This window comes from Orbicella franksi, chromosome 7 (assembly GCF_964199315.1).
Source record: "Orbicella franksi chromosome 7, jaOrbFran1.1, whole genome shotgun sequence".
NCBI classification, from domain to species: Eukaryota; Metazoa; Cnidaria; class Anthozoa; order Scleractinia; family Merulinidae; genus Orbicella; species Orbicella franksi.
In genome coordinates this window covers 14,775,412-14,792,996 of record NC_138151.1, presented here as the reverse complement: position 1 = coordinate 14,792,996, position 17,585 = coordinate 14,775,412, and the positions used below count along the sequence as shown (strand labels likewise).

Below are 17,585 nucleotides of genomic sequence, written 5' to 3'. Positions count from 1 at the left end.
AATTCGTTAGTTATTTATATACTTAGTAATCAATCAATTAATCAATCAATCAATCAATCAATCAATCAATCAGTACATTAATAAATTAATAAGTAAATAAATAAGTCGTGGTTCAATGAAAATCCATATCTGAATTCAACCGTATTTTTTACAATAATTATTAATAGTTCGTATAGTGTGATCGTCCAGGTGAGGGTAGTTCTAAAAAGAACTGTTCTTTTCAGAACTACCCTCACCCCGACGGTCACACTATACAGACTACTGATACTCCTGGGTTCAAACCATTTACTATGATAATTATTAATAACTTGAATGAAGTTTTTTTTTTTTTGGTTATTTGTATTTCACGATGCACTTGTCAACTTGATGGTACTTTATGGTACTTCCATACTGATCGGCTCATTGAATCCGCTGGGCTCACCGTTACCATAACTACCGAGGAAAAATTTTCATTTGGCGTCCAGGTTACTAATTTTAGCATACTTGGAGGGGGTGGGGGTTGTCAATTCGTTTATTTTAGAAAGATTTTGGACTAGAGGGTGTTTAGAAGAGTAGGTGCCCTGGTTGTGAAAGGAGCGCTTGCTTAGGAAATTACTTTTTATTGAAGGCAATTGTTAAGAGGGGGGAGGTGGGGGGGGGGGGGCTTATCAAAAAGAGGTTAGAACTCTCATCATTGAAGGAAGTGTACTGTTCAGTGGAAACTAAATTAAAGTGAGACGTTAAGATTAGCGCTATCGAGATAATCCAGTGTCATTATCAGCTTTGTTATCGTTAACTAGCATCAGTTTTATCACTGTCATTCCCGTAGTTGTAATCGTTAGGTTCTGTTCCCGATTCTAGTTGTTGGTCTCATTGCACCAAAATGTATCCCGTTGCATTGATGTTTGCAGCTACTGCCGTGTATAAGCCGTTAGCGCTGTTTCCACAACTAGTGGCGTTGTCAGGGTAACCTCCTGTACCGAATCCGATTCTTGAATCACAAGTGTAACAGTCATTTCCTTCGTTACCAACAATGCCAATCCTTGCTTTAGGCCAATATTCATCGCCGGAGTCGCTTACAACATTGAACCCTTCCTTGTTACAATTGGTCTGTAAGGAAGCCTGTGAACCAATCAGCGACTTCCACGTATCACGACCCAGTGAGGTGCTACGATATTTCCCGTCAGCAATCAATGAGTACAGAGAGCTGGCAGCCTTGGTGAGAGCAATGAACCTATTCTCATGGTCGAACTTCATTCCAAGACATATCCTGGAGAAGGGAGTGTTCCAATAGGTCGGTAACTTGGTCTCTTGTAAGTCAAACCCAGTCTCCCCTGCTTCAAGGTTGAATGATTCCTTGTTGCTCCAGAGTTTAGAATCGTAGTGAAAAGTTTTCTATGTTTTAATAATAATAATAATAAAAAGATCTTATCACACGTTTTACTATAAATGAAATCGCTGGAAATTAGCCTTACTGCATTAGGTAAATCTATCAAACAAAATCACGATCCAAATTAATGGCATCTAAAATATGCAAGGATGCTACACCCCAGGTTTGAATCTGGCAAGTGGGGGACTAACGGACAGTACAACAGAAGTGAGATATACCTGTGCGCCATTCATCTTTATGACCAGCGTCCATCCACCTCCACCACATGCGCCAAGACTGGTCATGTGACAAAACACAGCAGTCTTCACAGAACCTATTTTGAGTAAGTAGGCGCTGTTTTGTTTAGACCTGAAAAAATAATTTATTAATATCATAACAGTGAAAGTTAGACTGCAATGACCATAAGTAGTATCTCTCAAAGGCTCCAGCTATGTGGAACGCCTCTCAGCTCATTGCCATGCGTCAAATGCAAGTGAATTCAAATGGGACCCAGAATTCGTTTTGCAAAAAGTTGTTCCGTATATATTCAATCACAGGGATTAATTAACACTTAGTTATAATTAGAGGGTTAATTAAGGACTTAAGAATTATTTACATAAATCTTTGAGGACAGCCTTTGATGCATGTCCAATTATATCTTCAGGGGCACACAAGGAGCTAATCTGGGTCCATAGATGACGGCTATGAAGTAACCAACAAACAAGCATTTTTAAAACAATTCTTCCAGATGCTGGCTATAGTCTATATCTGCTTCGGTTTTCCGGCAGAAATATCTCAACTTTCTCTTCTCAGCAAACGATTCCTTGTCAAAATGTTGATCTCAGACCACACTGAACCTACTTGAGGTGCGTGCTTTCGGGACCATATCTATACTTTATCTGGGGAGTGGGGGTGGGTGTTTTCAGCGGAAGGGCGGGCCGGCGTGGGGGATCAGTACCCTTACTGTAGCTGGATTTGATTTCCTGGCCAGTGAAATATTTGCAGGAGAGAAGTTACTTGAAAAAACATTCTCGTTCCCAAAGGCTGCGCTAGTTTTGATCAGCACCAAGAATCACGACCTCTGGTCTGAGCATGCTCAGAGTAATCGTTTCGTATTCTCAGCCGATCAAATTTGCCATACTTGATTCTGAGCATGCGCAGAGTGACGGGAAGTCCATGAATCGCGTACTTCCGTTGTTGGACCTTCCAGAGGTCGCGATTCTTGGTGCTGACCAAAAGAAGTGCGGCCTCTGGGAACGACAATGTTGAAAAAAACAGATCGTTCTAAGTGTCTAAATTGCATGGAATCAACTTATGAATGGAATCAACTAATGAATTGCAACTAAATTGTCTTTTTGCTATATTGTAACTACATTTTGTATTTGTTTTCTTTTCTTTTTTTTTTTACTTTGTTTTTCATTACTTTAATGAACTGTTCCGAGGTTTTTCTCTAGTAGCAGGGTAAAGGTTTTTTAAGCTCTCAAACGCATTGTTTGCGATACGATCGGGGTTTGGGCATGGGCTTGTGTATTAGTTTTCTTCATCGACTTGGTGAGAACAAATTACTTACAAGTTCTTGTCATAAATTTCCTTGCACGTTGAACTGTTCAAGTCTGCAAGATCTAAAAGAGACATGATATATTTGTCGTTTACTGTTTGGCAGTGTCTTCACTCGGAGTTAAAAAATACGTCAAATGCAAAAACTATCCGGACGTGTAAGCATTTACGCGTTTAACTATGAAATAAGGTGTGTAAATACATTAGGCCATTTCCGAGTTACCTTGTGGCTCTGTGCCAAAACGAATCCTCGTGCAAAACCTTTGAAAATGAGTTTGATTTGTATGAAAATGAACCTGTAGGCGGAACACACTTTCGTATAAATTGTTTCGCACGAAGACTCGTTTTGTCACAGAGATAAAATTAACTTGGAAATGGCCTATTCCAACCGTAGAAATTTCCAATTCAGTACTTCACAATTTTCCTTTGGTAATAATATATTCATATGTTTTTTTCTTTAACAGCTCACCCTGTTTGACTACGTTTGCAAATCGAGTTACCCGTTTTGCAAGGAGAAGCTTTGTTAATCAATAACTTGAAGTTCATAATTAGCAAGGTATCTGACTAACAACGCCGCAGTCTGGACAGAAACAAGTCGTGTTTTCTTATACAACGAGGAGAGTTAAAATGCCATATCAGGCTCGCATGATAATAACTGTTTGCTGCTACTTCAAAAAGAATAAGTTAGAAAACTCTTCAATTCTACCATTCTACCTTCACATCTGTCTCCAGTCCAGGGTAGCTGACATGAACAGGAAAAGCCGGTTTGTTTTTCGTTGTCAGGCAAACAAGAACCGCCATTTAGACAGCTGGTCATCAAACATCCCTGAATAAAATTGAAATATTGTAAATATCCTGAGAAGGACAAAAAAAGTAAATCAATGTACAGATTAAACTCTGAGGTAATTTTAAGTACTTGAAATGACGACGCAAGAGTTTATTCCTGAGAGTTAGAGAGAACCACATTACGCAATGAGAAAGTCTTTGACCTCCAGAAAACTAGAGCGAACGAACTACGAAAAAATCATCGTTGCTCTCCCCACTGAGCTCCGCGCCCAGATGAGAACAAGTCGTGGGTTATTGGCTGTTAAAGGGCCATTGTCATGGTAAAGCGCAACTGTGTTCTTGATTGACACCAATCTTTTATAGCCAATAGAAATCGGAATACTTAACTATCACGCGCGTCGTCACGAATTCGCCCCAGGTCAGCCTGGAGTTTTACATGTGGCCTGCGTTGCAGGCGTAAACGGGGAAGGGGTACGTAGGGAGGCAAGAATTAAAACGCGAGGAAGAAGCGGAAGGAACGCCTGCTATAAGAACCGGGTTTTTCGCACTACGCACACCAACTTCGATGCAATTCGCTTTCGTCAACTGTCAATTACTGTCAACAGGTTCACCAATCAGAAACTAGCGCGCACTAGGGGAATTTTGATCATTTTTTTGTTTTTGTTTACTTAAGGTTGAAATTCTGTCACTATAGCGCTATTTCTACTGCGACCGGTGATTTACAGGTTAGCAAAAAATTAGAAACTCCGGCAAAACTTCGAAGACGTCGTCGTAAGTATGGGTGGGGAAGGCGGATTTTGAAGAAATGCAAGAAAACAAAAGAAGCCGCTTCTGGAGATGTCGCGCTAATGGATTTGATCTGTATGCAATTTGGAATCGGCGGGAATTTCATCTAAACACGAGTGGCTTCTCATCATGGATGGGCGATTTCCCTTTTACTATACGCCGGGTTCTTTCCCGATGAATTGTCAATACCTTCAACATCAGTCCTTGCCTGTTCCGAGCGTGAGTTAAGCCGCTACTCCAAGCAGTCCAGCTATAACAGTCAGCTAGAGCTCTGTCTGTTCTGATAGTCTGAGATCTCATGAAATGGCAGCGGCTACGATCAAGGGAAACACTGCTCAGTCGAAGAAAAATTATGATAAATGGTCCAATGACGCCCAACAGAAGACGCTGGTTAGCTTGTGGGCTAAACATCATGAGCGGCTAGAGAGCAAAGACTCACACGCAAAGTGTGGGACGAAATTGCACGGGAGATGAATCGGAGATTCGGGACCATGCGCTCAGACGACAAATCAACAAGAAGATGAAATATCTGAATGAAAGATACAAAAGCCCTAAGGACTGGAATAGTTACCAAAATGGAGGTCATAGGAGGGAGTCCACTTTCTACGAGGAGATAGACATAGTCCTTGGTTGTAGGGATGCGGTAATTCTACGTAATGAAGCAGAAGAGGGAGCAAGTTCAAGTTCTGCGGCCACCATGAGTGAGGCCAGTGAAACCGTCGCAGCTGGACAAGAAACAAGCCATGAAGGGCGAACGGAGTGAAAGAAACCGCGGAAAAGGGCAAGAAATAAAGAGCAGGATGACGAGGAAATAGAACTGCTCGGACATCTTTGACTGGAATCGAAAAACAAAGAACAGACATGAACTCTTTTATGGAAAAATTCACCAAAGTACAGGAACAACAAACGCAAACGATGAGCGTAGTTGTCGGAGCCCTGACGAGTTTCCTTCAGGAGGCTAACCATTAAATGACCCATGTTATAAATTAGAATTGTAGATCTCATGAGCACGGAAAGGAAAATATTTAGTGTTACAGTTTTTCGATGAGAAAGAACTATATGAGAAAATGTTTCAGCAATCAGGCTCATTCTGTTTATTTTTTCATTTTTAATTTTAAGATATGTTATAATTTTTATCTACAAAGAAATCATTTAATTGAAATAAATTTTAAGATGTACAATTAAAAAATGATGAATCATTGACACAACGATGTATACGAATGCAACCTAGATTTTAATAAACTTGAACCAAATTTATATTTGGATATTTATATGCCGTGTTAAAGAGAGTCTTTTTAAGATGTCCCGCTGAAAAACAAGTCCGCGGTCCTAGAACGTCCCATCTACAAAATCGTTGTTTTAGAGGCTCCTAGACTCTACGAGAGCCGCTAAACATTGTTAATCTTGATGTCCTCAATAGACTGCGAGCAGTCTCTCTTTTGCTCGGAAATCCGTGGGCAAGAACGCAATAAAGAAAGCAAAACAAGTGTGACTGTGAGCGTGACATGCGAGTGGCGAGCGGCGAAGACGCGAGCTGCCAGTAGCGCGGGTGGCGAGCGGCTTCGTATATCACGCTCGCACGCTCACGACCCGCTGCGTTCTTTACGTTCTTCCCCACGGATTTTCGAGCAAAAGAGAGACTGCTCGCAGACTGCTATGTCCTCAACCAAGACGTTTGCCTGTAACGTCAGAGAACAGTTGTTTTGTTATTGGCTTGATTGTGATGAACTATTTCGAATAGATTTAGTGACAATGTATTACTCAAGTTTTTCCGTTTGAATCACCCAGCTAGGTTTAAATCTTTTAGTTCGCATTTAGGGGCCAGTATGTAGGTTTTAAACGTGCGTGAAATTTCCTCTACGTGCGTTACACTTGTTTTAAATTTAACTTGTCGATCATCATGTGATTTTTTGCGTAAGATTGCATCCAGTTTCAGTTTAGTTCATCAGTTACCTTAGTCTACTGACCAGTTCACGTCAACAGGAGGAAATATCTGTAAGTTGTTTGTCTTTATCTTTTTTCAGTTGGGGCGAAACGACTTTGATTTGGGCCAAACGACTTGGGTAATTTAACATAACATCATATTTGAAAGATGCATGAATCCTGTTGCAATTTGTTTGTAAATTTGGTTTAAAACGGCATGATGATTTTGGCTATTTATCGTATCATGGCCTCTAAATCTTCACGTACTGCTGAATCTGCTTTCATTTAGCTTTCAAATGGCGTATTTAACTTAAAAGTCTGTGGAGATGTAATGGAGGAAAAAAAAAATACTTACATGAGTCGGTTAGCCGTGTGGAGTTGAAAGAGAGATGAATGGTATTGCAATTCGACGGCAAGTAGAGTGAAATACGGCACGACTTTCTGGGCTGTTTTACGTATCGTGGCCTCTAAATCATTACGTACTGCGGAATCTACATTTACCTAGCTTTGAAATGGCATATTTCACCTAGAAATCTGTGGAGATGCAGTTGAGGAAATATTTTTTCTTTCGTTGGTTAGCACTGTGACCGGTTGAAAGATAAATGTATCGTGTTGCAATTCAACGGAAAGTAGAGTGGACTACGGTGCGGCATGTTTTTAAGCTGTTTAACATCTAGTGGCCTCTTAATAATAAGGTACTGCGGAATCTGCATTCACCTAGCTTTCAATTGACGTATTTCACTAAGAAGTCTGTGGTGATGTAGGGGAGAAAAAGGAACTATGTACATAAGTCGGTTAGTACTGGTGACTTGATCACGTTGCGACCTAGACTTGCCACAAGTCGACCTCATGAATTTCAGGGTAGAATATGTTAGGCCGCGAAGCGGCCGAGCGAGCGACGAAGTCGCGAGAGGTCGACTTGTCTCGCTTGAAGGGTTTTCATTTGCGTTTCGCGCCAAAAATGAGGAGTGGCGTGACTTGCAACTGGTTTCTCAGATTACATTTGGACCGAGTTGAATGGCGGAAAGTATCGGTTCCACTCCGACCAAAACAATCGAACGTGTGGGCGTTTCTCCTGCGTCGAAAGAGCAAATTTGGTTACTCTATACTAAAGTGATCACGAACAAAGATTTTAAACGAAAATTGACGATATCGGGTGGCCAAAAAAAGACCAAAGCTTGGAAATAAGCGGAACCACCACCAAGACGATGGAGTTGCTATTCGCATGATCTCCATTCAAACAATCAAACGGATACGGAGCTAGCTCGGAAGTCAAACTTTTCCCTGCTCCGGTTGGTGCAGAAACAAACACATCTCTTCCAGACAGATATGCTTCCACTGTTTTCTTCTGGTAGTCACGCAATACATGATATCCCGTGGCCTTTGAAGCTTCGTTAATGGCTTTCGTAATCGACCCCATATTGAATTTAACCTCAAGTCAGTTTCGTTGCGCATAGTTTGACAATTCGGTCCCCAAGGGATATCCAGGGGACCTCTGATTGGTTGAAGCGCAGCGACCCGTTTTTGGGTCGCTAAAATTGGCGGCAATCAAGCAGGAAAAGTCCTTCGTCCGGCGGGTACTGAATAAACAAGACGAAGGACTTTTCAGAAAGTCTAGTTGCGACCCTACAGGCGGGAAACACGGCAAGAGTTATGAGTTATTTTTGAAAAATTCAAACAGGCCTCAAAATAGCTTACTTTTGACAAATCTGCATTCCTTTAGCTACAAAATAAAACATTACTTTAAAGATCAGCTCAAAAAGCAAATAGTTTTACTTAGCCGATATGAAAAGGCAGTTTTATACATGCGCAGCTCGTGATACTGTTCCTTTAAAGCTCCCATTCGATTTGCGTTCATGAAAATCTTCTCGCTCGCCCAAAGCACAGGGGCCCCGAACACTGTATCAGCAATAACGTAATCATTTACATTCATGTAAAATGTAGATTTTAAAAAAATTCAGACTTACCGGTGTTTCTGGGGCTGTTTGAGTCGTTTAGAAGGGATATGACTAGAAGCAAAGATGGTACATTTCAAATATCATCTTGTCTACTCTACGATCCGACTACGTGTACGATTGCGATCCAGTTTTCACTATCGTTTATTTAAAATTTCAACCATGCAACCTTCCATAGTTTTTTTTTTTTTACTTTGGGGGGGGGGGGGGGGTTCATCCTTGAGCCAGGAAATATAGCTTTCTGTCATAATCAAAATACACTTAAATTTATATATTTGTAAAAGAAATTCATCTTTTCATCTTCGTCAACAGCATTTTATTTAACTATTTTCTGGGAGATTTAAACACCTGCTGCCTCAACGCTGGTTCTCGTCTGCTCGCCGACGAAAAACAAACGGTTAAATGTTAATTCCTTTGTTGTTTCAAATTACCTCAATAACTTAAAATTCGCGAAAAATATGCAAAACTGCCCGGTGACATTTAAATTTCGCAAATATATTTTGAGTAAAGTACAACGCAAGTTCTCCATTCCTAAAAAATAGAGTTTCAGTGTTAAAAACAGCTGCCATTGCAATAAATTTTCGTGAATATTTTTTTCCCCTATTTTCGCATTATTGTGCGAAAGAGATAATGACAAAAATTTAACAAACCCACGAAAAATAAAACACATTTTGGAGTCGATGTCGCCAGTGACATTAACTTTTTAGTAGTTCTCTCTGGATGAAAAGACAGGCTTGCCAAGGAATTTGGCGAAAGTAGCACTGACATTTTAATTCCGAGTTTATTCATTAATTCCCTCATTCCTTCCCTCCTTAGTTACTTACTCTTTCCCTTCATGAGTTCAAGTGTGAAAGTAACACCTTGCTCCTCAACGCACTCCGTATTGCCGTTGGTGATATTTTAGAAGCTTTAATCTGTCTGTGGCCGTTGTTATAGACCTTTGCTAGGTCACGTGATTTTTAAAAAAGAAATTCGCCGGAGTTTTCAAAATTGTGATATGTGATAAGTAGAAGCGCGCGTGAATGACATTAATTTATAAAGCTGTGTTAAATTTTCATGAACCATTAACGACCCACATTTAGCCCACGTAATAAATACACCAAAGTAAACTCCTCGCTAAAACGAAAATATTTAAATATAGCTTGTGCCACAAACTAAATGTATTGTAATTTAAAAAATTGAAAAAAAGAAACAGTTTTTTAACCTGCGTCCACAGCGTTTTGATTCTATTTTGTTAATTTTATTCAGGTATGTTTGATGACCAGCTGCTACAATGCATGGTGGTTTATGTTTAACCGACAGAGAAAACATTTTTTTTTCTTGTCAGACGCTTTGGATTCGTTTATAATGCACAATTTTTCATTTGAACAAGGGACTGAACTTGTTAAGTGGCAAAAGTTGATCGCTCTTTTCGTCAAGTTCATGGTTACCGTTTTGGTCGAGGAAATTTCGCCAGAGAAGACTTGCTGTAGGTTAACTTGTCCAAATAAAATAAAATCAAACTTTCGGATGCAGAGAACCTTGCAATGAATAATAAATTAGTTTAGAAATACACGCACATTAACAGTCGCAAGTCTTGGTGTTAATCAAGCCCGCACTGTTTTCTCAGTTATATCATGATTATGTCATCTCTAGAAGAATAGCTCTCTTGGTTAAAATTATATTAGCTAATAAATACAACTTTGCCAGTCTGTCATACTGAGTGTGCTAACCTTGCAATGAATTTGGTGCAATTTAACTTGTTAAATTTGCCTCAAACTATAGTTAAACATCGAACACCTCCTTGAAGAAAGCAAGATTCGGCAATTAGATCGATAGAACATTTTGGTTTTCGTCACCCCTCCTTCAGGACTATACGCTAGCAGTGGAAACTGACCTCTATCTGCTGTTGTATTAAGCAGGTGTCAGGGATAACGACTGCATTTGAATGCGATAATTTTCATACGTTTGAGATTCCATGCAATCGCACGAAAAATACCTCAAACATCTCAGAAAACATTACGAAAATAAAAAAGCTGATGAGTGATGAGTTGATGAGTGAGATGTCGTGCTTGTTCAGTTCACAAGTTCCTTTGCCGTCCTTCTTGGATGACATCTTGTAGTTTGTAGAAGTACACCAAGCGTTTCTCATACATTGTTGGCCGCACGAGAGAGTGACATTAATTTATAAAGCTGTGTTAAATTTTCATGAACCATTAACGACCCACATTTAGCCCACGTGATAAACACAACCAAAGTAAACTCCTCGCTAAAACGAAAATATTTAAATATAGCTTGTGCCACAAACTAAATGTATTGTAATTTAAAAAATTGAAAAAAAGAAACAGTTTTTTAACCTGCGTCCACAGCGTTTTGATTCTATTTTGTTAATTTTATTCAGGTATGTTTGATGACCAGCTGCTACAATGCATGGTGGTTTATGTTTAACCGACAGTGAAAAACAATTTTTTTTTCTTGTCAGACGCTTTGGATTCGTTTATAATGCACAATTTTACATTTGAACAAGGGACTGAACTTGTTAAGTGGCAAAAGTTGATCGCTCTTTTCGTCAAGTTCATGGTTACCGTTTTGGTCGAGGAAATTTCGCCAGAGAAGACTTGCTGTAGGTTAACTTGTCCAAATAAAATAAAATCAAACTTTCGGATGCAAAGAACCTTGCAATGAATAATAAATTAGTTTAGAAATGCACGCACATTAACAGTCGCAAGTCTTGGTGTTAATCAAGCCCGCACTGTTTTCTCAGTTATATCATGATTATGTCCTCTCTAGAAGAATAGCTCTCTTGGTTAAAATTATATTAGCTAATAAATACAACTTTGCCAGTCTGTCATACTGAGTGTGCTAACCTTGCAATGAATTTGGTGCAATTTAACTTGTTAAATTTGCCTCAAACTATAGTTAAACATCGAACACCTCCTTGAAGAAAGCAAGATTCGGCAATTAGATCGATAGAACATTTTGGTTTTCGTCACCCCTCCTTCAGGACTATACGCTAGCAGTGGAAACTGACCTCTATCTGCTGTTGTATTAAGCAGGTGTCAGGGATAACGACTGCATTTGAATGCGATAATTTTCATACGTTTGAGATTCCATGCAATCGCACGAAAAATACCTCAAACATCTCAGAAAACATTACGAAAATAAAAAAGCTGAGAATGGCAAAGAGAAGGTTGATAATAACGAAATATGTGCGATCCAAGATGACCACACACTTGTCTATTTTGGTTTATTCAACTTATGACAAAGAAAACATGATCACTCTATTTTAAATATCATTCAACGAAATGGGCTGCTCTAAGTGATAACGAAAATATATTTGTGTGCAAATTTTGGAGTTATTTAAGCCAAACGAATCTGAGTGTACAAATTCCGGTCCTTTCGCCTGATACCAGGCCGAGCCGTGACAAACAAAGACTTCTGGACTACAGCTAGCACTTACAAAGTCAGGTATTTATAAAGTGTCATTTAAACTGCTTGAATTTAAACCTAAATATACCTTGAGCAAAATGGAGAAAGTCACTCCCTGCTGATCATGAAAGTTGGCCTTTTCGTTGATGAGTGAGATGTCGTGCTTGTTCAGTTCACAAGTTCCTTTGCCGTCCTTCTTGGATGACATCTTGTAGTTTGTAGAAGTACACCAAGCGTTTCTCATACATTGTTGGCCGCACGATAACAAACTGGGAGAATCAAACCGTTTGACAACGTATCCCTTAAGCTGCTTATTTTCCCGGGTTGTGAAGTATGATGAACGAGAAAACGTAGCAGCTTCTTCGGCAGAGAAAACGAAATGAGCTTGAAACAGGAAAAATATTAAAACTTTTTCATCTGCCATTGCTGATCGGACTCGTAAGAAACTGCTAGCTTTTAATGAAATGTTGATCCCTTTTATCTAATGGTAACGTTACTTTACTTGAACCCGCATTGTTTATACATGTGCGATAACATGATTGGCTAATTTCATTCGGTGATTATTAGAGGCGTGCGTTGGTGAAGCACTACAGCCGTTGTTTCATATGTATTCCGTAAATTCTTACCAGTCTCCCTTCCAGCTGCACTGCTTTTACGATGCGTTAGATTTGTTTCAGCTGTGACAACCATTTCAAGTTTTTAATTTCCAAACTTTGAAAGCAAACTGCAATTCAAAGCCAAACTGACTAAATTGGGCCCACTACGAATCCCAGTTGAAAGCTAGACACATGTTTTAGTATCAGGGAACGTCTGGAATAGTGGGCGTTTATAAGAGTGGAGCCTAATTGTAAAAGGAGCACATCCTTAAGAGAATACTTCACACTGAGGGCAATTAATAAAGAGGGAGGAGCTTATTGGGAAAAGGGTTATAATTCTAATCATTGAGGGAAGTATGCATCTAGTAACATCTACATCCACATTTATTGAGTCAGCAGAAACTATGTACAGTTATCACGCTAACTTTAACATAAGAACTAGTACTGGTCAAAATGTCGAATGTAATAGAAAACTACACATAAAAATATGTAAATAATAATAATAATAATAATAATAATAATTCGAATCAACCAATTTTTTGAAACGGATTTCACTATAAAATTTAACGTTAAGAAACAACGACGTTTCGACCTTTCGACGGTCATTTTCAAGTTGAAAGTAAAATTTTTGTATGCGCTCAAATATAACTAACCGAATTCGCAAAAACATGCCTGCATTGACTCAAAGACAATCCCAGCGACCAGAAGTCCTCTGACCACCCCCCTGGCTAGGAGATTGGCCCCTCACGCATGCACGTGGCATGGACCACTCCAGCAGGGTGCCATGTCAACAGAGAAGCATCAAACAAGGCCAAACAACTGAGTAAAATACCCAGAAACACAGTCAATATCAAGCTTATTTAACACTGAAAACACAAATTCTAGCTAGTTAGGGGTGTCAGTAAAAGACACCCTCCCCTCCCCCCTGCTTCTGACAGCTGGCCCCCAGCAAGCCACCAGAGTCACTTTGTTTGTTCAGTTTTGGTTTAAGTTTACGAATAAAACACACTTCAAAAATCAAACAGTCGAGGTTACTCTGACATTTTTTGAAAATCTCGAAATTGTTATGAATGGTCTCTGGATCCTTTCCGTGCTGACCCTTTACGTGGTTGCCGATTGTTGATCGCTTATGTTCCTCCACACGTTGATGTAGGTGTCGACTCGCGAAGTCTGCATCACACAGACCACACTTGTAATAATAAACAATGTTTTGTTGATTCACAATTGGAGGTTTATGTTTTTTTGGTTTGAATTGTCCTTTGATCTTCTGACTTGTGTAAACAGGCTGGACAACGGTATCAATCTTTCGACTGAGATCACCGAGTTGGTGTCTTACCGCATTTGCCGATTTCTGGTCGGGAGCATCTCGTTCATCGGATAATTAGAACGCACATTCTCAGTAATTTTCATTTCAATAAAATGTCTGATGGTGTTCTCTACGAGGGTTTCAGGATAATGCAGGCGAGCAAAAACAATTTTACGACTTTCACATTCTTGACGGGAGAACTGCCAATTCGAGGAGAGTTTGAACGCACGGTTTAACATTGTCTTTGAAGATTGATATATTAACTACGCCGTGATTGGCTCATTTCAGCCGGCTTAATTTCAGGTAATGGCGAATTTTGGGCCTCACTGCCGAGTGAGTTCAAGAAACTTAATTTTTAATTAATCTTTTTTAACCTTAATTAGTAGTAGTATTTTTTAATCTTAGTTCTAGTTTTATACCTTGGTTGTAGTCAAATATGTTTACCTTTTATTACTATTATGTATTTTCGACATTTAAGATATATTTTATAATTGCACTTTTTAGAGGACCCTCCTGAAACTCTAGGTGATTGGAGGCTTCCTCTTAAAATATTATTTTATTATTGTTATAAATATTATTATTATTATTATTATTATTATTATTATTATAAATCCTTAAAGTCTTGTCGCTTTTAACTTATGGTGCCGAGTTCAATCCGTGAGCCTAGGGCAGTCATAAGTCTGCTGGATTACTTGATGGATAGAGTCCTCCTAAGTATGTGAGCAGTTCCAAGGAGGACGGTCTTCTGTAGCTCTGTTATTCTAATATTGCCTGGGATCTTGCCGATGTAGTTTTCTGTTCCCTGGCCTTCTTGACAAGCCCGAAAGCTCCAATGATCACTGGGACAGTTGTTGTTTTCATTCCCCACGTTTTCTCGATTTCAATCTCAAGATCTTTGTACCTTGTGAGTTTTTCCATTGTTTTCAAGGAGGTGTTCCTTTCTGTGGGGATGGACATATCGATAAGCAGACAGGTTCTTTCCTTCTTGTCTTTCACCACTATGTCTGGTCTGTTTGCTTTTATCTCTTTGTCGGTTTGGATTGGCATGTCCCAAAGTATACTCGCTGTTTGGTTTTCTGTCACAGTAGCTGGCTCACGTTCGTAGTGTTTATCTTATTATTATTATTATTATTATTATTATTATTATTATTATTTAAGAAATAGAAAACATGTACCGTTTTTCTATCGAGTTATAGAAACACGAGTGGAAGTTTGGGAGACCGAGAAATGCTGTGGGAACACGAACCGCAGGCGAGTGTTTCCACAGCTTTTTCGAGTTCTCCCAAACTTTTACGAGTATTTCTATAACTCGATAGAAACACCGAGAACATGGTTTCTATTTCTTTTAGAAAACATCGCGGCAAAAAAACAAACAAAACAAAACAGAAAAACAGCTTGTTAACTTTGATTATCAAAGTGTACATTCTCTTTGCTCGCGCCATCGTTACGTCAACAGCTCGTGCTAGTTCTGTGTTTCGATCGAGTTATAGAAACACGATTTTTAACCGATCAGCGCGTGTATTTTCTCAGGACATGTTTTCTAATATTATTTGATACATTTTTTATCGTGAATCAGTATCAGTTTCGCTTCTGTCTTTCCCGTTGTTGCAATCTTTTAGTTAATAATAATAATAATAATAATGATTACAATAATAATATTAATATTTATTAAATCCATTTTGAAATCACTGGTTATCCTTCCAATCTGATTGGCTCTCAATGGTGCGATTTATTCACGAATCGCACTATTTTTTGCTCTAAATCGCATCTTTTTGTCAGCCATTGAGAATGGGACAGTAAAACAAAACAACAAATCAGATTTCAATATTAGTTTAATGTAAACAATAAAATTTCAGGAAAATGAAAGGCAAAAAGCCATTGTGTGGAGAATTTAGCAACTAGTATTGCCAAAACTTTGTTGTTATTGTGTTTTTTTTTTCCAAAAAACTTGACGAATGTAATTAATTACAGTTTCTAAATGACGATTATCAGCTCCTTCAGGCTGAACACCTACTTTAATGGAAGTTTCCAACTTTCAGTGTCCACTTTGACGAATATTTTGGCGATTTTTCTTCAACATCTGCTCAAAATCCCTATGATACCGAGTCCAGTAAAACATAAACAAACGAAAACCACACAACAACAAATTCAGGGCCATCTCAAGAAGTTAGATGTTTCCAGGTTTCTGGTAGTTTCAAACGAAGCAACAAAAGAGCTCAACTCTGTCGCTGTGAATAAACATAGTCAAAATACACCCCGCTCCACAAAACAGTGAATGAATGAACGTCTTACGAAGCTGGTGTTAGTCCCGCCATCTTGGAAATATCTTGAAACAAATGGCGCCGCAAGAACTTGACAAGGTCCTGAGTATTGAGTCCTTCGCCGAGGTCACAAAAAGAAACGGAGATGATAACGAGCTGGACTCCCTTAAAATCATGCCATTAAACGGTATGAAAGAAAAAAAACGTACCATCCACTGGGCATCGTGCACTCGAGGGAGTTTCACAACTCAAAAGAAATCCATCGCAGAATTACGCAGGATGCACCTTCAAATTCCTTCTCCAAAGACAATGAAAAGTCTCAGCCTCAACCACAGAAGAAAGAAAGACCTTCCATCATTGATTCAGGCGACGAGAATTGAACTTTTATACCTGAAGCAGACTATTTTCGTTCTGACTTCAAAACCGCTTGTTTCTTTGTCATGCTCGGATGAGTTTTCGTCACATGACATCGTTTTGCATACTAAATGAGACGTAAAGGCGTTTCCGGTTCCGCTTTTTTTTTTTAACAAACCGGCTACTGGAACAATACACCAAAAGTCTAAAAATTAAGGCGATAAAATTGTGCGATTTCAAAATGGATCTAATAAAGTGGCAATTGAACTTCATGTCGTGCAATTTTGGTCTGAAATCATACTTGTGATTTCAAATCGAACTCGCGCTACGCGCTCGTTCGATTTTGAAATCACGCGCATGATTTCAGACCAAATTGCACTCCACTCAGTTCAATTACCATTATAAATCAATGTGAAGAAATAATTTATAATTCAGTCCTTCATAATTTTCCCTTGGCAATTATCTATTTTTATAGTAATTCTTTGCTGGCCCAGCCTTTTTGACTGTGTTGACAACTGGTGTTCCCGTTTTGTCACTTTTCAACAAAAAAGTTGGGTAATCAATACCTTGAAGTTCATAATTAACAAGCGAAAAGCCCGGCCGTTTGCTCAAAACAAGTCGTGTTTTTTAGGCAACGAGGAAAGTTCTTAAAACGTCATTTGAGATTTGCGTAATAGTAACTGTTTACTGTTATTACTGAAAATAGATTCAAAAAACTCTTCACTGCTACCATTTTACCTCCGCACTTAGCTCCGGTCCATGGTCGGTGACAGGAACTTGTAAAGGTTTGTTTTTCGTTGTCGGGTAAGCAAGAACCACCATTGAGACATCCGGTGGTCAAACATCCCTGAATAAAATTAACTGAGAATAAATATCCTGAGAATTGCAAACGGAAAGGTTAACGTTGATCAATATAGAGAATAAACTGTGAACAGGAGCCATAATCGGGGACGGAGACCGTAAGCGCGTGCCATTTCTAGTATTGGGGCTGTCCCCATGATATGGGACAAAAATTCTATTTTTAGAACAAATTGCGCCATCGCGTGCAGCACGCGCGCGTATTTGCTGCGAGGAGTTTTGCGGATGTCGCGCGGAGAAAAATGGCGTCCGAAATTACCTTCGTGAGTGAGGCAGATATAGGATTTCTCTCAGCAGTTTCGCTTCCTAATTTAAGTCAAGCCCTCCTTGAGAACTTCCTTGACAATGACCATGAAGACCATGAAGGTGAGGATGATTCAGAAGAGGAGTGGAGTGACTTTTCCGACTTATCGAGTGGAGAGGATCTGTCGGACATGTCGGGTGAGG

At 39.2% G+C, this 17,585-nt stretch overlaps 1 protein-coding gene across 1 annotated transcript; it reads right to left on the bottom strand.

Annotated features, from left to right (window-relative positions):
- Positions 1-636: 636 nt before the first annotated feature.
- Positions 637-12,514, bottom strand: LOC145492873 (uncharacterized). The gene is made up of 5 exons (XM_081472250.1): positions 11,852-12,514; positions 3,620-3,731; positions 2,919-2,970; positions 1,588-1,717; positions 637-1,374 (listed from the first exon to the last, which is right to left on the bottom strand). Exons 1-5 carry the CDS (start codon positions 12,185-12,187, stop codon positions 850-852), a joined length of 1,155 nt encoding a protein of 384 aa, XP_081328376.1. The 5' UTR covers positions 12,188-12,514; the 3' UTR covers positions 637-849.
- Positions 12,515-17,585: the final 5,071 nt, after the last annotated feature.